This window comes from Rattus rattus, chromosome 12 (assembly GCF_011064425.1).
Source record: "Rattus rattus isolate New Zealand chromosome 12, Rrattus_CSIRO_v1, whole genome shotgun sequence".
Lineage (NCBI taxonomy): Eukaryota > Metazoa > Chordata > Mammalia > Rodentia > Muridae > Rattus > Rattus rattus.
In genome coordinates, this window is record NC_046165.1 from 61,679,819 (window position 1) to 61,707,696 (window position 27,878).

Genomic DNA, 27,878 nt, shown 5'->3' on the forward strand with positions numbered 1-27,878 from the left:
ACTAGAGACTATCTTCTGAGCATAACAGCCATATAGGGAGGGATTTGCTATTTCCCATACTCTTCAGAGCTTTAGTTTAATTAATATGTGTTCTCTTTAAAGGACATATCCTTTCTGTTGTAGCTAAATGATATCTCGATGTCAACATTGCATCGAGTCGTTAGCTACAAATAGAATTATAAAACTTAGTTTATGAAGTATTCTTTTTAGATCGTATTCTTATCATATCCTGAGAATCAGGCAGTTAAGTTAAGCTTCAGAGGTTGGTTAGGACAAGTTTACATTTGACTTCTTTTCTACCATGTTTTATGGGTTTTTTTTTTTTTTTTTTTTTAATCATAGTTATTGCTGGGCATGGTGGTGTATGCCTGTAAATGCCAGCATTGGGGAGGGAGGAGGATTATCAATTTAACTACTACATAGTATGACCCTGTCTCGAAAGAAAAATGAAAACAAACCAAATGAAAAGCAAGCACAGTAGTTATGAAGCAGTTCGTATCTTATTACATTGAATTTGAAGAATATTAGTACTGCCTCCTTGATCAACATCTTTCCTCACCATTTAAATGTTAGTTTTAATTTAGATTACTCTCTCTGTAATGTGAAACACTTACAGAACCCAATAATCATTAATAACCTCTGTTTCTGAATTTAAGTTAACTGAGAGGACTTGAGACCTTGAGGACTTGGGACTTATATATAAAAAATATATATATATTTATATTTATATATATTTCTCAGGACTCATAGCTCAGTGTAGCATGCTTGTAGATAGTTAGGAGGCCCTGGATTCAATTTCCATCATTTTGGAGAAAAAAATCATGTGCATAATCTCTGTGCGTATATGTTCTGAAATTTGTTTTCTGTACAACAAGAGCTGTGATTATATACCAGAGATTTGTGTTCTATATTACTTTTTGTTGCTTTGATGAAACACTTACTGACACCAATTTTGGGAGTTTATTTCATATTATAAGTTATATCCATCACTGAAAGAAGCCAGGGCAGGAGCTCAAGATAGGAACCCAGAGGCTGGAATTGAAGCAGAGACTAAAGAGGACCGCAGTTTACTGGCTTGCTTCCCTCGAGTTGCCTCCCTAGGCTTACATAGCCATTTGTTCTCTGCAGGGCAGGCCTGTCTGCCCAGGGATGAGACTTCCAACAATTGGCCTGGGTCCTACCATATCAATTAGCAATCAAGAAATTGCCCCTTAGACGTGCCCACAGAACAGTCTGATGGTGGCAGTTCCTCAAGTGAGGTTCCTTTTTTCTGCTGTGTTAAGGCGATAATTAAGAATAGCTTTCATAGTTTACAATCTTTTTGACTGAAGTACTAAATAGTGCCCCTAGAGCTGGCATGGAGACAAGAGTACCCACTCTTGAAAGTCTTCCTGACCACCATACATGGACTGTGGCACATAGACATGCATATATATGCACATACACATACAAAATGTATAATTAAAATTTTAAAAAAAGGGTAACCCATTTTCAGCCCACATGGTCTTTATTAGAATTACTGAATTCTGCTGTTCTAGGAAAGAAGCACTCAATATATTAAGAACAGTATATGAAGGAGTAAATACTAGTGTGTTCAGTACAGTTTTGTTTTCAGAGATACATTGGGCTGCAGTAGACTTTGGACTATAGTTTGGGGAACCCTGAAATGTTCTTTATTTTGTATTCCATTGCTATAGACCATTGGGGTTGTGTTACTTGTGATGCTTGTTGCTGTAAAAACAGAAGAGTGGCGGAACCATTTCTGCGTGCGCAGCCTGGTGGTCGTTTGCTCCGCTGCGACAGGCCATTGGAACTAATGCTGATTTATCTCAGATTAGTATCCCGGCGGCTGTCTGCTAGTTGTGAACTTTTTGGTTCCAGCTATCTGGTAAAATCAGTGCTCTAGAAGTCCAGCAGTGGCTGGCCAATTGTGGCTTCCTGCCACGGACTCTGCCCATGGTCCCAGCAATCGCCCCCTCCCTGGTAGTTAAAGTATAAACTCCCAGGACTCAACAAACTGTCACCAACAATCAGATTTATATGTTAAATTCTCACTCCACAATACATCCACACAGTAAACTCACAACCAATTGATAAGGATATAAACCACCCACCCACCTAGATAAGATAAATTTGCCTACAAAAACCCATCCCAGCTACCTTGGCAATTCAAGACCACCCGGATCTGGACATTCTTCCCCGTCTCCATCTTGATTCTTCCTTTCTTCTCCTTCTCTCCTGCCTTATAAAAGCTTTGTCCCTGCCTTATTTTTTACTGTCCAATCATGGCTTTGACCTAACTTGTCTGCCTTCACCTGCACAATGACATCAACCTACATTAATTCCACATCAGCTTTGGAATTGTCGTCATCCACACTATTACTCTTTAATGCAGCGAGCAGAAGAACACTGGTAGCTAGAATATACTCAGGTTTTATTGAGTAAGTAACTGAAAACTGCGCTGTAGTTAGGTACTAGGTCTTCAGGCAGTGAATCTTTTATGTGCTGGACTTGTGAGCTCCTAGTAGGTTGTTTCAGTTTGAGAGCTTATTATTAAGTTCAAAAATGTTACTTTACAGTCTTTTCAGGCATTGCCCTTTGCAACACCCTCCCCCCTCCATTTCTTTTATTTCTGGATAGTAGAATTTTGAATTGAACTTCGATTTTTGTTTTTGTTCTAAATGCATTTTCTTTTCTGCTGAGCACAGTGGCAGATGCCCATAATCCCAAGACGCTAGAGGTAGAGGCAGGCAAGGGAATCTCTGTTAGGTTGAGGCTAACCTGATCTGTGAGCTCCAAGCGACTACACTGAGACCCTTTTTTTTCCCCCCTTCCACCACTCTATCCCCACTGTTTCCTAATTCCCCTTCCTCTTATACCTGTTTTCGTTGTTTGGGGGAATTTTCTTCAACTGACTTACTAACCTGCTTGACTTTGTTAAGGGCCGTGTGTGTGTGTGTGTGTGTGTGTGTGTGTGTGTGTGGTATGCATGTGCACAGTTTTTAAATATATGTGTACTTGTGTGGGCATGCATGTGGTGGCTACAGGTTGATGTTCAAGCGTCTTCCTCCCTTGCTTTCCACTTTATTTTTTTGAGACAGGGCCTGTATGGAACCTGGAGTTGTAATTCAGTTGGACTTCCTGTCAGGAAAATACAGGAATCTGTGTCTGCCTAGCAGTGGAATATAGGTATGTGCTGCTGTGCTTGACACTTTACTTGGACTCAGAGGATTTCAGGTCCTCACGCTTGCATGGCAAGCACTTTACCAACTGAGCTATTTCCTCAACTGTGTGTGTGTGTGTGTGTGTGTGTGTACATTTGAGGCGAAATTTTCATAATAGAATTAATCATTTTGAAGCGAACAATATTTGGAATTTTTGTATATAAATATTGAATATGTGTACATACTTTTTCTTTTTTTTTTGTGCAATGTTGGGTATTGAACTCTGGGCCTCACATGACTTCTGTAGCAAGCTCTACCATTGAGTTACAACCCAGACCCATTCCCTCATCTTTTCTTTTTTAGTAGATTTATGCTTGGTACCAATGAAATGTATAAATCCTAGGATAAACAGATAATCTTTCACATACAACCAGATAATTTTGGTTTGGATGTCCTTGCCTTTAGATTTGCTGTTCTTAGCAATAATTAGAAAAGTTCTAAAAATTGATATTATTGGAAAGCAAAACCTTAGAGGATGGATGTTGAGGATCTTTGCTCATGATCCATAAAATGAAATCCAGAAAGCAGAGAACCCAAAAGAAGGGAAGTCTCTGTTGGGAAGGAGGAAACTGAAATAAATCTGTAAGGACCTAGTATACTGTAGTTCTGTATTCTGGTTTGTTTTGGATAAAAGACCTAACTAAGATAATATTGTATTTGAGAGCTGAACTTTAAGAAATGTGAAGACATTAAATTCTTTTTTGAATAATTTCTATCTTTATTACCTAAGCAAATCTGAGAAACTGGGACTGGAGATATTAGCTTTCTGTTTCGAGTTACATAAGGACATATAAATTCTTGCCCTTCCTATAGCAGCAGAGTGCCTTGTTTGCTTTTTGAGACAGGGTCTCATGTAACCTAATTGGATCTCCTGCCTCTGCTTTCCAAATGTTGGGATTACAGGTGTGTGTCACTCGCTACCATACAGGGTTGTTTTCTCTTTGAATGCATATTTTCTCCAGTAACAAATGACAAATTAAGAAGCCTCTAGTTCAGAGGTTCTCAAACTGGGGTCGTTTATCAGATATCCTGCATGTCAGATAATTACATTACAATCATAACAGCAAAATTATAGTTATGAAGTAGCAACAAAATAATTTTATGGTTGGAGGTCACCATAATATAAGAAGCTGTATTTAAGGGTCACAGTATTAGGAAAGTTGAGAGCCATTGCTCTGGTTGAATCTTGGCAGATTATTTTTTTAGTTGGTTTACTGATCTAATTGGAAAACAATAACAACAACAACAAAAACAGATAGATTTGTATTTTAAAGATAGGTCTAATTAGGTATTAGTTCCCGAAGTAGAGTGCCTTGTTTATGCTGTGCTGGTCTCAATTGCTTCTCTTTGGTGGATAGTTGATGATAAATGGGCTTATTTTACAAAACATCTTGCAACCAAGGTTTGACTTTGAAGAAAAGCAGCAGACTTGGAGAATGAGAGTCTTCCTTATATGAAGGTTACTCCAGACTTAGGCAGGACAACTCCTATCAGCAGTCATCAAGTAGAACGTCACAATTTAACCAATATCTGTGTGGGTTACATTGAGATTATTGGAGATTGAAGGGGGAAGGAGAGATTAAGACTCAGGTAAAGATCTGGAATCAAAGGAATAATAAAGAAATTCTACTTTAAAAACTTGAATGTTTCTTTGTTTTCTTGTGTAATGTGTTCAAAGCTTACATTTTTGCCTCATGCTTAAAATTGGGTCAGGTTTCTCCTGGGTTTAGGAGTAATTTTTCCTATTAACCTCCCCCCCCCCCTTGTCAACAGACAGAATTAGGATTTTTTTTAATCTAAAAGAGAAAATAGATTATGTATTCATATTTGTATGCACTTCAAATTTAAGTTATTTAAAGTGCACTATTCAAAGTTGTTGAAAGCCAAGTTTTGATTGTGGCTCTGCATCTAATTAGAGATCTAAATGTATTCTATCTTGTTACGAGGTTTAGAGTTCTTTAGAATGAGTACAACAATGACATCTTAAGATTACTTTGACTTTTAAAAGTCTCCGCTATCATTGAACAAAGATGAGACATTTTTAAATCTTAACAGGGGTGTAAAGGTTGTCTTTTGAGGTAGTCTGTGTGCCTTCAGAGGACTTGGTTAAAGTGGCCTGTAGCAGTTTATTTAGTCAGAAGAAATGCCTTGGTGAGGGACCATGATCTGCATTATTTAAAACCCAGAGCATAGGGTTCTGTTTTTCTAAGTCTTGAAAATTTCCAACTTTTCCAGATTGACTTATCTAACAGGGGCTTTAAATCTGCATTTAAACTTGGAATCAGGATTGGTAAATCTTACAAGAGAGTTTACTTGATGTTCTGATTGGGAATTCAGTCAAAACAGCTGGGGAAGGGATGCCTTTTAATATTTTGTTATTCTTATTCATTGTTAGTGCTTATTCTCATATATTCAACATCTTCAATTTTCTCAGCAGTATTTATGAGCAGTCAGTGTATGAGCTTGACACATGTACTGTAAACCAGTATTTGATAACACTAGTATGTACACCTGTTATCTGGTCACACCAGGCCGGTGTACATATACCTTTGTCTGGTCACACCAGGCCGGTGCATGTTCTCACAGGAGTAGATAGTAACTGAGTAGTACTGGAACTGAATATCTGCTGTAGAGTAATACCTCAAAATGACAAGCATTTTAAATTCTGCTTTAAGTTTATGATTTTTAATAGAACTATGTTGCTGAGCTTCATTGGAGAGGTGGTAATAAAAGTAAACTTTCCTTTCTGTTCTGTTTCCTTTCCACAGAAGTTTTGATTTGTATTTCCAAGTGTTTGTTCTAAAGAATAGGTTAAAAATCCTTTTATTGTTGAAATTTTCAAATGTGTACAGAAGTAAGTAAAGTGATGGATATTAAGAATCTTTGTCTAATGTCAGTAATTAGCTGTGTTTTGTTTTACAGTTTTCAGCTTACTCTGCACAGCTATTTAAGTCAGAGCCCCTAGCTTTAAGTCTTACAGAAATTTAACATAAAATTGCCTTCCTAATTCTTAAAGAGGACAAAACACAGCCCAGGTGCGGTGGCATCTGCCTGCAAACTCGCACTCTACTGTAAAGGCGAGAGAGGCTTGCAGCCCGGTCTACAGAGGGAACGGGGATCTGAGAAAGGTCACCAGTTATTACCTGGATCAGTGAACATGTACCAGTCAGGGTAAATAAATGCAGGCTAAAATTCCAGGTTTCTGAGGTTAAACTCAGAGCTTTAAGTGGTATTATAATTGTTTTAGCAACTATGAGGAATTGTTTTGAGTAGTCAAAAAATTATTTCAAGCCATACTTAAAAATTTAAGCATTATTTTGACTTAGAGTTTACATTTGAAATAAAGCAAATACAAAATTATTCTAAAATCTGTCTACTAGAAAACACTAAGCAAAGTCTTTACATTATCATTTCTAGATATACTTAAAAACTATAAGGTGTTTTTAAATTTATAGTCATGATAACTACATACTGGTACTCTGCTTAAATTTTTTTTCTTAAATTTTTATTAGCTATATTTCTTTACTTACATTTCAAATGTTATTCCCTTTCCCAGTTTCCTGTCCATAAACCCCCATTCCCTCCCTCCCCCCTCCCCCATACAGGTATTCCCCCCCCATACATCCCCTTTACTGCCCCGCCCTGGGTTAGTCCATGTATAGATTTTCGGTAGTGGTTTAGTCCCTGGAAGCTATGGTTGTTTGGTGGTGTTGTTCTTATGTGGTTGCGAGCTCCTTCAGCTTTTTCAATCCTTCCTCTAATTCCCCCCATGGGGGTCCTGTTCTCAGTTCAGTGGTTTGCTGCTAGCATTGACCTCTGTATTGGACGTGCTCTGGATGTGTCTCTCAGGAGAGATCTTTATCTGGTCCCTTTCAGCATGCACTTTTTAGCTTCATCAATCTTACCTAGTTTTGGTGGCTGTATATATATGGGCCACATGTGGGGCAGGCTCTGAATGGCTGTTCCTTGAGTCGCTGCTCTAAACTTTGCTTCCATATCCCTTCCTATGGATATTTTTCCCTCTTTTAAGAAGTAGTGGGAGCATCCGCATTTTGGTCATCCTTCTTGAGCTTCCTGTGGTCTGTGGATTGCATCTTGGATGGCTGAAAGGAGTTGAGAAAAGCTTTAGACCAGTTTTTGGAAAAGATTTAGACTCAAATTCTCAAACTAAAATTCTATGTGAAAGAAGGAGCTAGACATGCACTTTTATGACTAATCATACACTATGTTTGGGATTTTAATGATGGTGTGTGTGTTCATAGAGGGTTTGAGCATGTCAGTTCTCCTGTGGAGCTCAGAGGATAGCTTTGGAGAGTGAGTTCTTTCCTTTTACCTTTACATGTGTTTTGGGGATGAAGCTCAGATGGTCAGGCTAGTGATGATAGCAAGGCTGCCACTGCTCAGTCATCGTGCTGCTCAGGGAGAGGTTTTATGTGTGCTCAATATTAAGTTTGGTGAGCCAAAGAAATATATTAGATTGTTGCTTTTCTGTAGACTCTTAATAAATAGGTGATAGATTTGTTAGGAGAGTTAAATTAAACAGGGAATCTGATGAAGTTACATTTACTATATGAGTTCAGTAAATGGAGAATTGTTACCCAGCAATGATTTTTGGCTTACCAAAAATGATACATTTATAAAGCTTTTACTTTGCTTTTCTTTACCTATATGCTTTAAATTAACTTTCTGACTTAATAGTTTATGATTTGTTCCAGGTTGAATGTTTTATGCTATATTCGGGATAGTTTGGGATATAGTTAACAAACATGGATATAGTTGTATTCTTAAGAGTTGATAATATTGCACATCTTTTGAGAAAAATGTTCTGATTGTTTTGGTGGGAGATGTTTAAAACTTAGTTCACAGTGTAAGTCATGCTTTATATAGTGTGGTTTTGAAGGAGTTAAGTAGTTCCTATCATTTGTAGAGGTAACATTAAAGTTGTAGGGCTCAATACTAGGCTGTATGTCATTACTTTGTTTTTGGTGTCAGATCCTTTCCTTTAGCAATCAGTCTGCTGCCTCCGAAATCTTTTTCCATTGCTACTAGTTGTTTTAGTGACCCAGCACTCCCTCCCTCCTGCCTTCCTGCCTGCCCTCCCTCTCTCTTTCCATTTCTCCCTCCTTTCCTTTTCCTTTCCCTTTTCCTTTTCCTTTTCCCTTTCCTTTTCCTTTTCCTTTTCCCTTTCCTTTCCTTTCCTTTCCTTTCCTTTCCTTTCCTTTCCTTTCCTTTCCTTTTCTTTCCTTTTTCCTACATTGAGAGTTAGATCTCAGGCCAAACCTATGCTAGACAAGTGTTAGTGCATTCTGTTTACAATAAACTATTCATTTATGTTTATTTTTCAATTATGTATGGCTGTGTGGTTATGTGTACATTAAAACAGGTGCCTGAGGAGGCCAGAAAAAGGTATTGGATCCATTGGACTAGAGTTACGGGTGGTTGTGAGCTGCGTGATATGGATGTTGGGAACTGATCTCAGGTCTTCTAGGAGATCAGTGAGTGCTCTTTTTACAGCTGAACTACATGTCTAGCCCTGCTTTTCTTTTTTAAAATTTTATTTATCTTTTTGCATGAATGAATACATGAGTGCCATGGTGCGTGCATGGAGGTTGTTTTGTGGGAATTAATTCTTCTGCCTTCTGTGGGTTTTGGGAATCAGGCTTGGAGGCGAGCATCTTTACTAACACCTTTGCCGTCCTGGCTCTTTTCATGACTACCTTTAATCTGCCACATGTGGCAGAATTTCTCTAAAATATGCCGTTTGTGGTGTATGTTACTCTGCTGAAACTATTCCATTGTTTTCAGTTGTTGAGTAGATTCCTCAGTGCCTTCACAGTTCAGCTAGTCACATTATTAATCCTTTCATTTTCATTGAACCATATTTATTGAACAATTCATGATCTAGGACATCAGAGTCTAAGATAGAATGGAGGGCAAAGTGAATAGGAGTCCTGCCTTGGGGTACTGGAGAAGATAAAAATTTTAAAAATAATAAGGTAGATGAAAGTAAATTTGTATTCATCATTTATTCTCCCAAAATGGAGGGATGTGAATGGTATCTAGCTCAGGCTATGAGGTATCGGGCTCTGCCTCTAGCACTGGGAACAAATTAGGGTGGAGTAAGGGAGGAATGTGCTATGAGGGCGTATAGTAACTATGTTAGCTCTAGTCAGTGATGTCATGGGTTGTTTATATGTAAAGAGAAGCCAGTGTTGTGGCTCAAATCTGCAGTTCCAGGACCTGAGGCTGAGATAGGATTCCTATGCCAACGTAGGCTGCAGAATGAGTCTTTGTCTAAGAAAAGATCTGAAGAGAGTAAGATTTATTATAGAATATATAAATGAAGATAATACCAGGCAGAGGGAGTCCTTTCTTTGAAGGGAATGTTTTTAGAATGAGAAACTGAAACAAGGCTAATGGCACCTGGAGCGTTGACAAAGGTGGAAAAGAAGTTTGGGCCTCGCTGGGCAAGGAGCTTGAACCATGCTAAGTAATGATGGTGCTAATACAGAAGAATCAGGAGCTGGCAATGTAGCTCAGTGTGTGAGAGCTTGCCTAGCAGGAACAAGACAGGCAATTGTCATTCAGAGTTTTGTGTAGTGGTGGGGGAAGAGGAGAAGAGAAGAGAAGTGTTGGAAGACCAAGTAGGCACTGCTGTTAATTTTAGCAATTTGGTCAAGGAGGTGGTATAGTAGTAAAAGAGATGACAAATCTCACAATTTAAAGAAATATTTAGGAAGTCAAATTAGTAAAAGTCACTGTCATAAATTGTATTTAAGGCTTAAAGGGCAGGAAAATGGCTTCTAAAGAACTGTGTAGATGATGATACCATTCATTTCCTGGCCTAGCGAATGCTGGAAGACTTACGGAAGAAGAGTGACTTTAGAATGCTTAGGTTTGAGGTATCTTAGAGTCATTTAAGAACGAATGTCAGGCAGAGAATTTGGTATTCAGAGAAGAGAATTTGGCTAGGCATATTTAAGTTGAATATTATCTAAATTTAGATAGTAACGAAACCTGTGAGTAGGTGGATTTGGGCCAAGTATAAACTGGCAAGGGCCCATGATTAAGCCCTACAGATCTTCAACATTTAAAGCGTAGGTATTTGGAATTGAGGCTGGATTGAGACTAGAAGACAGGAGCAGCCAGAGAAGAAGAGGGAAGCCATAGGAATTTCTCCAAATTTGATGATGCCTGTAGTTATTAAGTGGTGTATAACATATCATCTTGAAACTTACTGGCTTACACCAACTTGTATTTCTTTGGCGCATGTGGGTCAGTGCATGCTTCCCTGGGCTCTTGGTACTGACCAGTAGCTGAGGTTCTCTTCTGGAGCGTCTCTGTCTCCATCACTCAGCAATCTGGTTCAAGTTTCTTTACATGGTTTGCATTTTCCACAAGGGAAAAATAAGCCTCTTGAAACTTAGTAAGACTTAGTTTAGATTATTTGGGGTACACTATGCTGTTTACCATAGCAACTCGGGGAGAATGGCTAAGAATTAGTGCCATTTGGGTAATTGGAGTGGGTGGGCTAGCAGACACCTAGATAAAGAAAAGTACCTATTTTTTTTTTTTTAATACTTTCTTTAGGCTTGACCAGACTACTGATATCCCTGCATGTTCAGCTGTTTGTTTGTCTTCTTACTAAACTTGTACCCATTTATTTTATAAGCCACTAGCTGAAGTCTACTTGAGGGTTGTGGTATTTGTTTTTATTGTTCTCTCTCCTTTTTCTACTCCCTCTTCCTCTTCCTACACCTCTTCCTCACTTTTGTCTTTTTTTCTTCTTGGCCTCCTTTCTTTCTCTATGTCTCTGCTTCTTTTGGAGGGAAGGTATTACTCCATAACCCAGGCTGATCTCGAAATGATGGTGACCCTCCTCCTTTAGCCTTTTTGCCTGGGTTATGGGTTTGAGCAACTATGCCAGGCTTAAAGGAATTCTGTAAGTCTCTAATCTCTTCTCTTTTGCTCTTTCCTTTCTGTACTAAAGTCTAGTTTTCAGTCTTAAGTGTGTGTGTTTGTGGGAGCTGTTGTTCCTCCTCTGTCTTAAACTCCCCAACCTTCATGCAGTTGTAACTGTTACTCTTGCTTGGGATGCCTTTCTTCATTTCCCCTAGATAATTGCTTGTCTGTGCCTGGTTCTTGCTTTACTGTTGCACATGCTACAGTTCCTTACTGATGTGCTCTTGAAGGCAAAAAGTTAGAGTGTGTAACATATTACCTTTCATTAAATAACCCACAGCTTGATTTATGATCTCTATGCTGTTCTAAAAAGGTCTTACTCGGTAACAATTAGACCTAATTACATCTTTGATACCCTGCCAGGCTTATGGGCACTAGGAACCTGCAGAACTACAAAAAATGTTATGGTTTGCTTTGTTAGGTAAAAAAATTACAACAAACGATAGTCAAATTCCTTATATAACTCAGTAAAGTGTGAATTTAAGAGGTTGTATTCTGATTGGTTCTAAATGGATTATGTCCAATGTAAGTAAATTTTCATTGTGAGTGCCGAACAGGATAGGCATCTGACAGGGAATATTTTATCCACCTTATCTGCATTCCAGGGGTGGGTGGCTTTTGTAGCTCATTACTTTATCCTTTGTGTCTGGGTGCATAAGCATGCTATCTGGAGAGCTAGGTATGTGCACTGGGTAGAGTTAAGCCTGTGTTTCTGGAGATGGGACTACTTGGTTTCAATATCGCATTGTTTTTTAAAACTATGTAGCCCTGATTGGCAGGGAACCTACTATGTAGAGTAAAACCACCTTCAATTCACAGATATCTGCCTGCCTTCTGAGTAGTGAGATTAAACATTCACCACCATGCCCAGCTCCCTCATACTTATTCTATAAAACTGTTTGTCTGTATATGCATGCCTGTATATATGTATATGTTTATATGTATATATGTATATGTTTATGTCTGTATATGTATGCCTGTATATATATGGTGTTGAGTTGGAGGTAGAGTTCATTGAAAGGTGCTTGCACTCCAGTTTACCACTCTTACTCATTTCTTCAGTTTCATTTTGCAGATGTTATGGGGAGAAAGAAAAGAATCAGATTGTCTTTTCTTCCCTCACTAAACTAGTAAGATGGGCAGCCAAGTAAACAGGCCATTAAAGCTCAGGTGGGAAGTACGTTCTGAAAGGACATACATTTGCAATTACATCAGTAACAGAGCTGGTTAGCAGAGCACGCCAGAGAAGTGGAGTGTCCGAGTGTTAGTGCACACAGTAGCGTGTTTTCAGCTGGGAGCCATTTAGGTCACAACCAAGAGATGTCTACCTAGATGCCAGAGTTAGAGATTGCTGGAAAACTATTTACTTTTAATTGTTTCTGGCTTCTGTTTATTTCTTACATTCTGTAATCTAAAATGTAGATAATGTGTAAAAATAATGGTTATTTGAGATTTTATACACTTTACTTAGAAACTGAAACAGCTAAAAATATCTTGAGCACATGGCAGCTTATAACAAACAATGCAGAGTAGTCTGCAGGGGGCCTGACATCCCCTTCGGACCTGCAGGCACATACAGTGTACATGCTTATATGCAAGTAAAATGCTAATGTACAATAATATAAAATAAATCTTCAATCAATTTAAAAACTATTATCCCTGCATTTGTTTATTTGGCTTTTCATATCTTTATATATACCCGTCCCACAGTCAGACAGACAGACAGACAGACAGAACTTTTAGTTCAATTTTAGCAAGGTCACAGACAAATAGGATCCCAGCCAATGTCAAAAAAGACCATCAAGAATGGGATAAGCCAGTGAAGTACTTGCTATATAAGCATGCGGACCTGCATTTTGGAGTTGCAACAAGTCTGTAATCTCAGGCCTCTGGTTACTTTTCTCATAACTGACTGGCCAGTCAATTCAGGCAAAACTTTTTGTCTCCATGTTCAGCAAAAGACTGACCAGTGAAGCTACAACTTGCACTCCATTTTACCACTCTTATACACACACACACACACACACACACACACACACACACACACACAATCAAATAGGCTACTGCACTTTAATAAAGACAAGGTTTGAGCAGGTAATACATTACGTTGTCATCAGCCCGTTCTGCCATTTGTTTTCTGAAAAATGTTTGGAAGTTTAGTTTTTATAAGAAATCAAGGAGTCCCAGGGGAAAGGATAATGCTACCAAGGGATTGTATTGTATTGTAAAGGCCAATAATGTGGCTATGAGAGAAGTAACTGTTACTAAGTCATGTGATTTCTCCAATTTCTAAAGTTTATAGTCTTATCTTAGATGTTCTAAATATAACTATATAATGGATTTTTTGAAGCCATTGTACAAACAGATGGTTCTGAACGTATAATCTCACACTACAGCTTACTTTCTCTGCAAGTGTAGTAATGATAAGATTTTACCCCATTTACTTGTTATAACTACATGTAAATCTTAGTAGAATAGCGCTCAAAAGTACCATTATTATCATTCATTTTTAATCATTGTTACTTCCCATGTTTTGAGAATTAGAAAGCAAAGAATGGGAAGACACTGCTGCTCTTTCCTGTTAGCTGCAAGGGTGACTGGGACGAGTAGAGGAGCAGAGCAGAGCAGTGCCCCGAAAGTGCTCAGAAGAAGATTGTAGACACAGTAGGTGTTTATAATCACTAGCTTGGTTCAAACACCATACACATTTTAAATAGTTATTTTTATGAAGTTTCAAGCTTTTTCTCACTTAATAAAATTAGGTCTATTAATAGTAATGTTTTAATATTTGGATTTTTAGAAGGAGTGTGTGTGTGTGTGTGTTTGTGTGTGCGTGTGTGCGTGTGTGCTTTCAATAATAGTTAGGTTTTACGATCCAGTGTTAGAGGTCATAGACTCAGGAATCACACTAACATGGACTTTAATTCTGTTTCCTCACTTACTCTGTGAATCGTCCAAAAGGCTGCTGAAGTGCTTCTATACTTAAATCTTGAAGTGAGGATCAACTGATCATATTAGTGCTTTATGGATTAAGTGAATATTATGTGTGTGGTTTAGAACAATGTAGCATCTAATATTAACACTGCAAAGGTAGCATTGTTATTGGTGGCTATTTGTTCATTGCTAGGGCCTCATTCATGTAAAGTATGCGTGTATTTTACCATTGAATTACATCTCTAACCTGGTGGCTGGGGATAGTTTAGTTTTATTTTGTTTTTTGAGATAGAGTCTCACTGTGTAGCTCTAACTGGCCTGAGATATTTAAGTTTGAATATTCTTTACCAAAATTTCTCAAGATTAAATAATATCTCTTACAAAAATAGAAATTCATGACAGCTTGCTGGTACTATGATTTTCGGTTTTCTTTCGTTAGCTTAATTTTAAGTACATCTATGAAAGAAATTCCTGAAATACCATGACTCCCTTCCTCACACCAAGTTTTCTTAGTGCTGGGACCATATTTTGCTCTTCATCTTTGAATGACCTAAACCTAAATTTTCATTTGGCAGCTGCGGGCTGCAGGGAAGGCGAGTGCATTAGCACATGCTTTTAGTTAGATGATCAAATAGACATCTCTTAGGGCCTTAGTAGATGTGCAACCTTAGGTTAGTTACCTAATCTACTATTTCTTTGAAGCACACGTCAAGTTTTGTCTTTGACTTTGTATAAACTAATGACATGTTTAACAATCTGGATAACTGCCTAATACTTTGTTGGCTTCTGTAGTTACCTGAGTATGGTGCATTATTTCCAAGTATTTTGCATAAGAATAAGGAATATAAATATTTTGCCATGTTTACTTAGTTGTGTTTTTTGTTGTGTAGTTTAGCATGTGGAAGAGACTACTGAAGCTATGTGTGCAGTCTTCATTCTCTTGCATGCCACTTTTGTGCTTCTTGTTCAGTTTTCTTGTCCATTTTGTCCTTTACTACACATATATGCTGACCATATAGGAAATGACACTTGTTTGTTTTACCCCTATATAGAGATGGCATTCTGTTCGAATCATTTGCATTTTGCCTTTATGTTTTTGACTGAAGAATATACTTAATTACATGTACAGCCATCTAACATAGAAAAGTGGCTGTGTTCAAATGAAGCAATGAGAGGGTAATGTTAACATGATGGTAATTGTCATATCTCTTGTAATTGTCACACCACACTCAATTCTGGATGAGTTTTGGTTTTATTCTGAGTGGTAAGTACTAAAGTGTTTTTTAGAAGAAAAGGGCTAGATTCTCATGATCTATAAGGACAATGAACACTAATTAGAATAAAAATAAAGGCTTTATCAGATTATAATGCTGAACTAATGAAGGGTCACAGAGTAGAAGATATTTGCAGTACCTATATCCAACAAAAAAATAATGCCTGGAATAGATCAGTGGTTGAAATTACCCTCCCCCCCTAAAAAAAAAGCACAGGACATTCACAAAAGAGGTCATTAAAATGGCCGACAGTTGAATAAAAAGACAGTCACCTTCTATACATCCCAGGGAAATTGAGACTCCACTGCAGTCCACACATGCACACACACTAAAATGGCTAATGAAGCACAGTTTTGTACTAAGCATTGGTGAAAGAGAAGCAGGCAACTAGTTCTCCTCATACACTGCTTATAGGACTAAAAATCAGTACCACTGCTTGGAACATTCCCTTTTTCTGTAGAGACTGTTTCTGGGTTGCCTTGGCTGGTCCCACATTAGGAATCCTCCTATCAAATCTTCTCTGAGTGCTGGACATAGAGTGTGCCACTGTACTAATAGTCTTGCCTTCCGACTGAGCATCATGTGCCTGTCACAAAGACCTCATATACTAAATGAAATGAAATTCCTGTCAACGAAAGATGGATAAGTTACAGCATTATTTACTGACATAAACACAATGTAGCAATGGGGATGATCTACATCTATATGCAAAACTTTATGAAACTTACCCCTATACTGTTGAGGGGGAATCCTCTAAGACAAACCATGTTCCACAATTTATATAAAGTTCAAAACCAGGAAAGAATATCAGTTTGGGAAAAGTACTGGCTAGATGTGGTCATTAGTAGGTCACAGTATTTCTAAAAAATAACCAAGTTGTACATTCATATGTTTTTTTTTTTTAATTTAGTAGTATATTATAAAAGGTACTATTTTGAGATCTCTTCATGTTGGATCTTTGAGATTTAGATTACTCTTTAACTATGGAATAAATGATCGACAGACCATAGTATGTATATTAGTTATAGGTGGGTTTTCACTTTTCAAGTTGCAGATAATGTCATTGTATGAGAGTTTGTGGTAATTGGATCTAGGGTCTCATGCATACTAATACTGATTATATATTCTAAAACTTTTTGTCCAAACTTTATGAAGAGAAGGGTGCCTCTAGGCGGTGGCATTCTGTGGTCTGTGCTTATCTCCAACACTGCCAAATGACATCAGCATCCTCCAGATGGCCACATATTTACCGGCTCACCAGCAGTGTGGGCATTCTTACTGCTTTGTATTCAATGCTCATTTTATGTGTATAACATAGCATTCCGATATTTTAGTTTGTATTTTCTGTGTGCATTTGCTCATGAGTCTTTTTCCATTTTTAAATTTTAGAATGTGTCCATTTCTATTGCATATTTTATGTTGATCAGTTTTATGTTTTTCTTGACTTATGTGCAGTTGTCTTTAATTGTCAAACTGAGGAAGATTCTTCCCCTTGGTGACTAATGTTAACTAGGAGTTTAGCTATTTTAGGTTGAATAATGCAGTCTTCTCAGATTTTTTTTTTTTTTAACCTGTTCTTGCTTGCCAGCCATTACTCTAACTCAACTTTACTCAAACATTCCTGTCCTCCCGGGAGATAAGAGGTTGATGATTGATGCTAAGGGAAGGGAATAAGTAAGAAATGCAGCAATACATGAACTAAAAAACGGATAGTTTTATAAAATTGAAATAACCATGCTTATTAAAGTATTGAAAATATTCTTGAGCCTATTTTATTTCTTTAATTTAGAAATTCATCTTAGACTTTGTACAAGCAGAGATCAACTTTAATATTGTCATTGCTGCAGCTTTATGTGCTGAGCTGTGTATGTGAAATTCTAGCAGAGCCTCTGAATGCTTGAGGGGGTTCTGTGCTTCTTTTAAGAGCCCTAAAGTAACAATTGAAATGTCTTCAGCCAGTCTCTTTGATTAGTGCATTTAAAAGTAAATTTGTGTATTTACTTCTTATTTATGTGACTGTGTGTGAAATCTTACACCAAGATTCCTGAAATTAAATTGGGTCTTTTGTCAATTCTACCTTGGTTTAAAACTCAAATTTCCTTACTGACTTAACAATTCCTTACATTTTTTATTCCTATTTAGAAAATGTGAAATTGCACTCATCTAAAGACTATACTAGCAGACTGTACTTTAGGGATAGCGATCAGTCAGGGTTTTTGTTTGTCTTAAGATTTGTTCTAAAACCATTTTTGTTTGTGTGGATGTTTTGCCTGAATGTAACTCGCTGTTCTTTGTACATGACTGTACATGTGTAGTGTGCCCTTGAAGGTCAGAAGGATCTGTGAAACTTGAGGTACAAACAGTTGTGAATTGCCATGTGGGTACTGGGAATCAAATCTAGGTCCTTTGAAAGAGCAACCAGTGCTTTTAACCTCTGAGTCAGCTCTCTAGCCCCCTTAAGATTTATTTTTGTTTTTATGGGAGTGTGGGGTGTGTAGTGGTGTATGCCAAAGGAGGCCAAAGGCGTTGGATCCTCTGAGACCGGAATTAGAAGTAGCTGTAAGTACACCCTGATATGAAATGTGGGTCCTCTGCCAGTACATACTTATATATCATAATTTTTTTATTGGATTATTTTTTGTATTTATACCCCCTTTCTCACAGAGAGAGCCAGTTATAATAATACATATTTTGTCTTTCAATTTAAGACTATTTAGTAAAATAGTATGTGTTATTAGATATATCTGAAGCTTTTACTTGTAAAACTTGTTTTTTGATGTGATAAGAGACTTAGTGTGGTTTTGTTGTGTTTTTAAAGTTGCTTTAAAAAGTAGTATGTGTGGCTGGAGAAATGGCTCCCAGGTTCAAGTTCATTCTTGCAGAGAACCAAGGTTGGATTCCCAGCCCCCCGAGACAGATCACAACCATCTGTAACTCTAGTTGTAGGCTTCGATGGGTTCCAGGCACGCATGTGGTATACAGACAATATATACAGCAACACACCCACCCCACACATACACATAACATAGTCTTTGAAAAGCTTAACTTATTTTTCCCATTACTTTCAGCTCCATTTACCTCTAAATTCACCTTTGCCTGGAAGTGAACTGACCAAGGAGCCTTTTCGCTGGGATCAGAGACTGTTTGCTTTAGTGCTGCGGCTGCCTGGCACTGTGTCAGTAGAATCCGAGCAGTTGACAGGTGTGCCTTTGGATGACTCTGCTATCACACCCATGTGTGAAGTGACAGGAGGTATGTCTTTGCTGAAAGTAACTCAGAGGCTTAAAACAATTTATCTGAATGTGCTAAAGTGTGCGTTTCACAATTTGCATGTTTATGTTTGTTAAACAACATTGACATACCTGTAGTTTTAAAATTGCACGTGTTAATGATGGGGTGTGGTCTTGATAAGTGCTGTATTTCATGAATGTTAGTTTTTATGCCCACATAGCAAATGGTGGTAGTTAAGGTTGTTAGACCAACTTTGCTGTCTGAAGATCACTAGTGATTTAGCTGGGGTGGTGGCATACTTCTTTAATCCCACACTGAGCACGCAGAGCTTGGTTTGAGTCCAGACCGGCTAGAGCTGGTTACATAATGTATTTCTGTCTCACAATAGAAATGTTGTGCACGACCATTAATTAATTGGTTAAAAAATATAATCTAGTTATAATCTTGATATAAAATAAAATTGTCAAAGATTTATATGGAGATTAGAAAAAATGAATTAACAAATCATTTTACAAAAAAATTTACCAATAATCTGAAATTAGCTGAAGAGAAAAAGCAACTTTTTCTCTACTTTATAAACTGAACCTTATTCTGTTTAATGTTCCTCCTATGATTATTTTTAGGTTCAATTTCATCCCTTGTAATGTTTGATAATTTCTACCAAAGCATAAAAATCTGTAGAATGGGTCGTTTTAACTGAGGAAATAAAGTATGTATATTGCACACCTTCAAGTCAAGAGGTTGGCTTATTCTCAACTATTTAGGGACACATGGATACGTGCATGCACGCAGGGCAGGCCACCCTCCATATAACAGACCTACCATATGAATGAAACAGTGAAGAGTCAGAGAATTTCTAAGTTGGGGCAAAGTTAAATTTATTTAATGTAGGAAAACCTGTAAGGAAGTTTTCATAGGATGCCTTTATGTTTTGAGTGGGATATGTGTTGGATACCTTTAGTTTGCTTTCATCCCCAAAGTACCTTCCCCTGGTGTGCATCAGTGGCTGGAGCCCTGTAGCTCATTTCTCCAACTCAGGACAAATGAAGCATCTGGGAGTTGTCCTTGTTTTTCCTGTGCATCAGAGAACCTCTCCTCATCTCCAGGTCTGGCAGACTAGACACACTAACGTGTTATGGTTTCTTACTGGTCTTGCTGCTTCCCTTTTCCACCATACTGTACTGTCTCATTGAAAAGCCAGTCTGTAAGAAACAATCAGTATTAGGCCTGTCTCTAAATCAATCAGTCTTCCTCGTGTAGGCTCCCAGCAAATGCTTTTGCAGGCATCCAGTATGTCTTCTTCTCTACGACTCTTTCTCTTTCCAGATCTTCTTGTGGGTAGTTCTGTTTTTCAGGTTCCTGATTCAGGTGTCACCCTCAAAAGAAACTTACCAAAATATATTCATTCTCAACTTTATTCCTACCATCTATATATTAAATAAATGTAAATAATTGAAATTCTGTGGTAACTGCCAGGAGGGCAGTTGAATGATTATTATCTCCTGTGTACTTGTACTTACCATCTTTTTTGTCAAGCAAGAATAAGAGTTTTGGGGAGTAACTGCTAGATGTGTGTATGTATATCTGTTAAAGATATTGACTAACAGTTGGAAATAGTAGTGCCTTATAAAGGTGGATAGATACTTGATATTTTTTTTTTTTTTTGTGATTTCCTTAACCCAGGGTTTCTATGCTCCATTTACCTTACCTGTAGTTAGAATAAGAAAATTGTATAATTGTATACTCATCTACAGTGAGACTGTTGGTTGGAAATAATAATTTTTATTTATTCTTCTTTAAATTGGGAAATACCAACCACTTAATTTCTATTAATACACACACATACACCCCCCCCCCCCAAACCCTACTGTAGTCCTTATGGGAGTTCGACTTTTTACAGCTAACTAGTTTATCTTATTCTTTTTATCTCAGGCCGGTCATACTCTGTATGTTCTCCAAGAATGCTTAACCAGTGTCTGGAATCCTTGGTGCAGAAAGTACAAAGTGGGGTGGTAATAAACTTTGAAAAGGCAGGACCAGATCCTTCCCCTGCTGAAGGTATTGTATTGTTCTTACAGATATTCTGAATTTGATTTTTGAATTGTTGGCCTTGCCCATCCCCCTTTGTGAGTTTGTTATGTGTGTGTTCGTCTTAAGATCCACAAGGCCAGCTGGGTGTGGTAATGTACACCTTAAATCCAAGCATTTGGGAGGTAGGCCTCTGTGCTTGAGACCAGCAAGACAGGCAGGGCTACATAGAGATCCTAACTCAAAATAAAATAAAAATAAAATTAACAAGGCCAGTTGTCATGGTTACACATTTGCTATTGGTACAGAAGTGGAAGATAAAGGAATATCACATTGAAAATTAGCAGATTTTCCTAGCTAGCAAACTGCAGTCTAGCTAACACAGCAGTCATGACATCCTCCCACTTAAGAAACAGGAAAGCCCATAGTCAACAAGCATGGGATTTCTGTTGTTGTTGTTATTGAGTAATAATGGATGTGATTTAGTGGTTTTTTTTCTCTAATGTATTTTCTTTGTCCAAACTTCTTTGCTATAGATGGACAGCCAGATATATCAAGACCTTTTGGATCTCAGCCTTGGCATAGCTGTCACAAACTCATATATGTCAGGCCAAATCCTAAAACTGGGGTTCCTATAGGCCATTGGCCTGTTCCAGAGTCTTTTTGGCCAGATCAGAATTCTCCCACACTAGTAAGTACCCAAGCAACCATGACTAATTACTAATGACCATTTCGACAATGATGTTGTTTATGGAGCCCCTGGATTTTAAGAGAAGGTCCTGCTTGCAGCTCAGGCTTTGTTGAACTAACTAGGTAACGCAAGCTGGCCTGGAGTATGAAGTGAATTAAGTCCAATTGTTATTTAAATTAAATGTGGCTCATTCACAGAAATTAGACAAATATATAATGTGCTTATCATAATAAGCCATTCTTTGCTTTCACATATGGTCTTACGAAGCAGCAGAAAGAGGTATCTTGTTTCCCTTGAAATTTAATACTAGCTTACCATTTTGTTGCTTATATTTGGATACTGAATTGTAAATGCAGGAAGATTTCTTTATTTGGATTTTAAATGTAATGTAGCATGAGGGTTTATCCTTGGTACAATTTGAAATTTAAATGAAGGTATAGAATACTTGTGATAGTTTCTGATTCAGTAAATATTATTTGGAGGTTTCTACCTCCCCTTAGATCATTTAGTTCCCAAATAAAAGACACAAAAATCTCTTTATATTTATAATACGCCTTAAAGCAATAGATATCAGCTCTCTATGCTATTTTGTGTACTTCCTTGTCTGTAACCCCAAGATACCACTTTCCTTGTTCTGCCTCAGCCACTTCTGCTCCAGCAGGCTGTCCCTCGTAGCCAGTGCTCATGGTCCACCCACTCCATGCTAACTTCTTCCTTCTTCCTTCCTCCTCTCTCTTGTCCTTCCTCCTTCTGAGACTCCAAGCCTGGGAACCTGCTCCCCAGCCCAGGTTTAGGTATCTTTATTAACCCATCGTGGGTAACTTGGGGGGCAAGGTTTACACAACAAAAACTAGCAACAAGCAGTCCCAGACCAACCTCCTAAAGGCCTGCCTATAGGCTCTGAGGTTGTAGACTTAGAAATGCACGCTCACTTGCACACCTTTACCTTTCACAGCTTTAGTTGTTATATCGTATCTTGAAAGTTGAGCTTGTGGGGATATTTCTCATTTTACCTACATGAATTGTTTTTATGATGGTTGTTGGGTGACCATGGGACATAGTCAGTATTCTTTATAGTAGAATACATTTAAACAAAATCATATCCATTCAGACTTGTTTAGTCTATTTTTTCTGATGAATTTTCTAGGGCATGCTTCTAGGGCATGACACTAATAATATTACTCTTAGAAGTTGGTTCTGTTGCAGAGTTTTGAGTAACTATTATTCATGTTGAAGTAAGCCACTTGTACTTTTTTTTTTAAACTATAGACATGCATGATTTTCTTAAGTTTTATTTTGAGATATGAACTTCAAGTTTACATCTATTAATAAGTCTTTTCCATCCTTAGATGTAGTGGCACATGAAAGTAAAAGTTTAAAGTTTCATTGTGTTACCTTGTTTATTCTTTTTTTTATTTTCCTTATTAAATGTATGTAATTTTTTGGTTTGCTCTTATAAACAAGCTTTCCATTTCTTTGGTGATATTTATTTCTTTTTCCTAGATTTTTAAAATTTTTTCCATATCTTTATAAAGGATCTTTGTTGACTTCACATACTGTATTGACACTGACGACAGTATCTATAGTATTTCATGGAAAGTGAGAAAAAGTAGGGAAGTGAAAAATAATAAAGTGCATTTAGAGCACGGGGGAGTAGCTAGACTGCTGTTCAGTAAATAAAACTAGAAGACTGTTAAAAACCAAACTCCTTGTGGTTTAAAATGCAGAGTTTAGGGACCGTAAGGTGTTCCTATTCACGTTCAGAGTGCATTTGATCAAGGTCGTCTTCAAGGAGTCACTACTACAGGAAGGTAACTTGGTGCACACTAGGAGGGGTGAGTCAGAAGCGCAGGTGGGTTGCCTGCAGGGCTAGTAATAGGATTCATTTAAGAGGCACTAAAATGTTTTTTCTAAAATGATGGAAGAGAACGATCCTAAGAAATAGTACTTTAAAATTTGTTAGTTGAAGGCTATTAGCAGGGTAATGACATTTCTACAAATTATATATTTGCTACTGAAGTTAAAAAGTGATTTTTCTATTAACTGAACCTCTTGATCATGACTCTTGTCTTCAAAAATTGTTTTAAACACTCATTTAAAGTTAAGATATTTGGGTGAAATATTTTTATACCCCCCCCATTCACACATGCATTTACACACACACACACACACACACACACACACACACACACACACACACACACACTCTTAAACAAAATGCAGCTAGGGCAAGAATATACTTATTATCGTGACCAGTCACTGTCTGTGGGCAGATTCTCAGATATACATATTGTGGAGCACAGTTTGCTAACATAATGGAAGGCAGGCCTCAGGTAATGTCAGGAAATGGGACCTAACTGCTTGGTGTGTGTTTTGAGTATATACATTGGGAAGGGGTACTAGAAAACGCTCCCAGAGTTTGGTTCCTAGCAACTCACTCATTCTCTAGACTTTTTTAGTTTTAAGAGAGAAAATAATGAAGTAGTCCATAAAACACAGGGACAAGAAAGATGATGACCTATTGGTGCAACGGCACATGGGTAGCATGGCTGGAGCATGGAGTCTCGAGGATGCTGAGGACACCAGTGAGGAATGCCTTAGAGACCAAAGCTGAGGCTTTTATTTGAAATTAAAGATGCAAACCCCTCCCCCCTTGTGATTGGTTGCTACTTTAACTGCATAAATTCAAGTAGGGAACTATAAGAAATGACAACAGGATTATTGGAGTAGAGTACCTAGTAGGAAGACTAGTTAAAAAGCAGTTGTGTATAGATCTGAGTTAAAATGGTAAGAAAGATTAATTGCTGAAATTGGTGATTTAATATTGTCAGAAAGAAGGTAGCATCAGATAGTACTGAGCATGTGCCCCATTCCTGTGTTCTTGCACTGTTGTTTCATCTAAGTCTTTGACAGTTAAAATGGTGAGGTCATTAGAAAAGAACTTGTGGTTTGGAGACAATTTAGATACAATGTATGTAAGAGTCAGATTATGTCTAGTAGATAGCTGTAGACAGAAGTGAAATAGTTTTGATCCTTAAAGCATTGTGCTTTTTATGCCTCTGGGACAAGAATCTTCTAAAATAAAGTGTTAGGTACCTTATACCAGAGAAATAACCAGCCACAGGAATCCATTGGGAAATACAGAAAGAAAACTAACTTAAAAATAAGGTTTATGTCTTTTATTAGATATCCATTATTTATATCTTTTTATATCCACAGTTTGTAAATAGTGTCTGATTATTACCTATGAAGAAATTAGTAAAGGAATGTGATTAGCTTGGAAGTTACTACTCTTTATAAGTAATTGCCACAAATGAGGTCTAATGGGCTTTTGTACATTTCTTCTTTCTTAGATATGAAAATAATAAATTCTTTTTAGTTCTAAATTAGTTGAATTTTTTATTCTAAAATTTACATTTATTTTGCAAATACTGATTTTAAATAGATTTTTATTTTATGAATTTTTTTCTTTTTTGGTAATTTACATAATTTAAACATTTTTTTCCAAGCTTAATGGTATTTCTAGTAAATCAAACTTACTAAAAAGACTGAAGAAGTAAGCTTTGATAAAAGAAAGGTACTTGAGATGTGTTGATTCCTGGTATTTTGTATAAATAGTAATAAGATTTTCCCCTCTAGCCACCTCGTACATCTCATCCTGTAGTGAAGTTTTCCTGTACAGACTGTGAACCAATGGTTATTGACAAATTGCCTTTTGACAAGTATGAGCTGGAACCTTCACCACTGACTCAGTTTATTCTAGAAAGGAAATCTCCTCAAACATGTTGGCAGGTAAGCCGAAAAACCTGTAGTGAAGCAAATGTTTAAGTGATGTTTCTGACAGAGCTAAACTGGGGACTAGAGACATGGGTCAGTCAGTAATGTGTTTGTTGTAAGAGCACACAGACCTCGTAGTCCAAATTTCAGATACCTAGATCCTGTGTAAAAAGCCAGGTACAACAGCCCATCTCTGTGGGGAAGGATATAGGAGGACCCGGGATTCACTGGAATTCACTGGAATTCACTGGATAGTCTGGCTGAACTGGAGAACACCGGGTTAAGTAAGAGGCTGTGTCAAAAGATAAGACAGAGTACAACTGAGGAGAAACTTGGTGTTGGCCTCTGGCTTCCACACGCCTGCATGTACATGCGTGTGCATAGACACACAAGCTAAACTGAGTCTGTAGTTTGCATATCATTCACTGCAGGTTTATTGAATATGAATTTTAACCTTACTTTTTACCAGGTGTATGTGAGCAATAGTGCAAAGTATAATGAACTCGGTCATCCCTTTGGTTACTTGAAAGCTAGTACAGCACTGACCTGTGTCAACTTATTTGTGATGCCTTACAATTACCCAGTCCTCCTTCCTCTCTTAGGTAAGTCATTCTTGCCATGTGCTCTTACAGAAAGCTAAGAAATAGCCTGTCTGATCGCTAAAAATTAGTGAGAATGCTAAACCTACTTGAGGACATTTTAATAATAATCTGCTTGCGTTTGTGATAAATTGAAAGTTGATGTAAAATCCTTATATTTTACAAACAGGTACTACTATATTTAACTTGTAAAATTAAATATTCTAACTTTATACAAGTAAAATTTCTTACTCAGTGATGCTTTCTGAGGTAGACTTTCTGTTTAGTGCAGAAAATATGCTCTTATTCATAAAATCTGAATACATTTCTAAGAATTTATGTACTCTTCATTTTGAAAACAGTTTTGTGTGAGTATACGCGTGGAAGCAACAGGTCATTCTCAGGCATTGTTTTCAAGAAGCCATTCACTCAGTGGTTGTCTGGTTGTTTAAATTAGTGTGAGAACATGTGTTTATGTGACCATGTACTCATATGTGCTGTGGCACATGTTTGGTGGTCAAAGGATCACTTGTGAGAGTTGTTCTTGCCTTCCACTGTGGGAGCCTGAGCTTGAGCTTAGGTTTAGGTTAGCAGGCTTGACGGATGGCCAGTACCTTTGCCTGCTTGGCCGTAGCTGGCCACACCATGAATCTCTTAGGGGACCTGGGGCTTGCTGCTAGCTGGCCGTGAGCCCTGGAGGTCTATTTATCTTTTCTGCTCTGAGATTATGGGCATGTATAGTTTTTTCATTTTTGCCAGTAATTAACACTTGTATCAACTGAGCTGTGTCCCCAATCCTGGAAACTACTTAAAGTATATGAGAAAGCCTAGGGTCTAGTTTTAGTTTCAAGATGGCTGTCATTTTTGAGCAGTACTGAGAAACATTCCTTCTATAAACCATCAGATTTAAAAGTTGTAGTAAAGACATTAGTAGTTACATTTTTATAGGAACTCTTGTATACTGTGCATACTTGATTTTTCTAGCAGTACATATGATTTTTCCTTGTGTATTTTCTGTTGCTGCTTCATTACTATGTATTCTTTTTTAGACCATAACAGCCTTTCACCTTTAAAATCGAGTTACAAACAAAATCTGCTAGAGCCCACTTTACTACTCTTAATTTTGTTAAGATTTTCTGGTGTTAAGTGCCTTACCAATAACAAAATAGACTTGAGAGAGGAGCTTTGACTAGAGTTAAGAACAATGAGTGATGCTACTCTATTGACTGTTCTAGATGACTTGTTCAAAGTGCACAAAGCAAAACCAACACTGAAATGGAGACAGTCATTTGAAAGTTATTTGAAGACAATGCCTCCCTACTATCTTGGGGTAAGAATAATATTGTTAAAATAGATCTTGACACATAGCTTATTGCCGGTATTATAACCTTTTACTCATCCCTATAAATAACCTGAAAATCGAATGTACAGATAACATATAATGAGTGTAATTACAGATTTTAGTGGTTTGTAGACTAATAGTGGTTGTGAGATTATATGAATATTATATGGCCAAGGCCAGGTACTGTCATAATCATTATGCGTGTATTAACAGTGTTTAGTCCTTAAGGTCTCTCTGTAAGGTGGAAGTGACTTGTTTCTGCCTCAAAGATGAAGTCAGGAACTGAAAGTATGTGGTCATTTCTAATTCTAGTCTTCTTTTGATGCAAGAATTTTATACCTCTGTCCAGAACTAATCTTTATAAGCGGTCCCTATATCATTAGATTAATAGCTTGATTTTATGGTTGTAAAAGTTAAGTTTCTTTGAAAGTCTAACACAGGGTACTTGTGGTGTTAGAGAGTAAGGAAGGAAGGAACTGGTAGATATGTTGACTCTGTTACCTTCAGCAACCTTTTTTAGACTTACCCAGAGCTTCATGAGTGTTACATAAATATGAGCTCTGGTTTTTGATTCCAGGACTCAGCAGAGCTTATGTACTTTCCATGCCATCGAGTTGTTTTCTGTCTTTGTCTCTTCTACATGTATTAGGTGTGTCTGTGGATGATATGTTACTGTATAAAGTGACTCTGAAGTAATCCCTCCTTACTACTGAAGATTGTTGCTGTTATATATGGGTTTAAATTTTTGACTATGCTTATTCTCCTATGTCATCTCTGCAGTCTCATTCACAGCCTGTTTGCTGTGTTATTGGGGAGGGGCCTTATGGTCCATGTGTT

General features: G+C 37.5%; 1 protein-coding gene across 3 annotated transcripts in view; it reads left to right on the plus strand.

The window, feature by feature from the left end:
- Ints6 (integrator complex subunit 6) overlaps positions 1-27,878 on the plus strand; it is a 114,097-nt gene that overhangs the window by 69,891 nt on the left and 16,328 nt on the right. For all 3 annotated transcript variants that reach the window (XM_032918051.1, XM_032918053.1, XM_032918052.1), the window contains exons 6-11: positions 18,463-18,646; positions 20,558-20,683; positions 21,190-21,344; positions 24,984-25,136; positions 25,591-25,723; positions 26,935-27,029. In XM_032918051.1, coding sequence (XP_032773942.1) covers positions 18,463-18,646; positions 20,558-20,683; positions 21,190-21,344; positions 24,984-25,136; positions 25,591-25,723; positions 26,935-27,029 — 846 coding nt within the window. The remainder of the gene's footprint in view (positions 1-18,462; positions 18,647-20,557; positions 20,684-21,189; positions 21,345-24,983; positions 25,137-25,590; positions 25,724-26,934; positions 27,030-27,878) is intronic.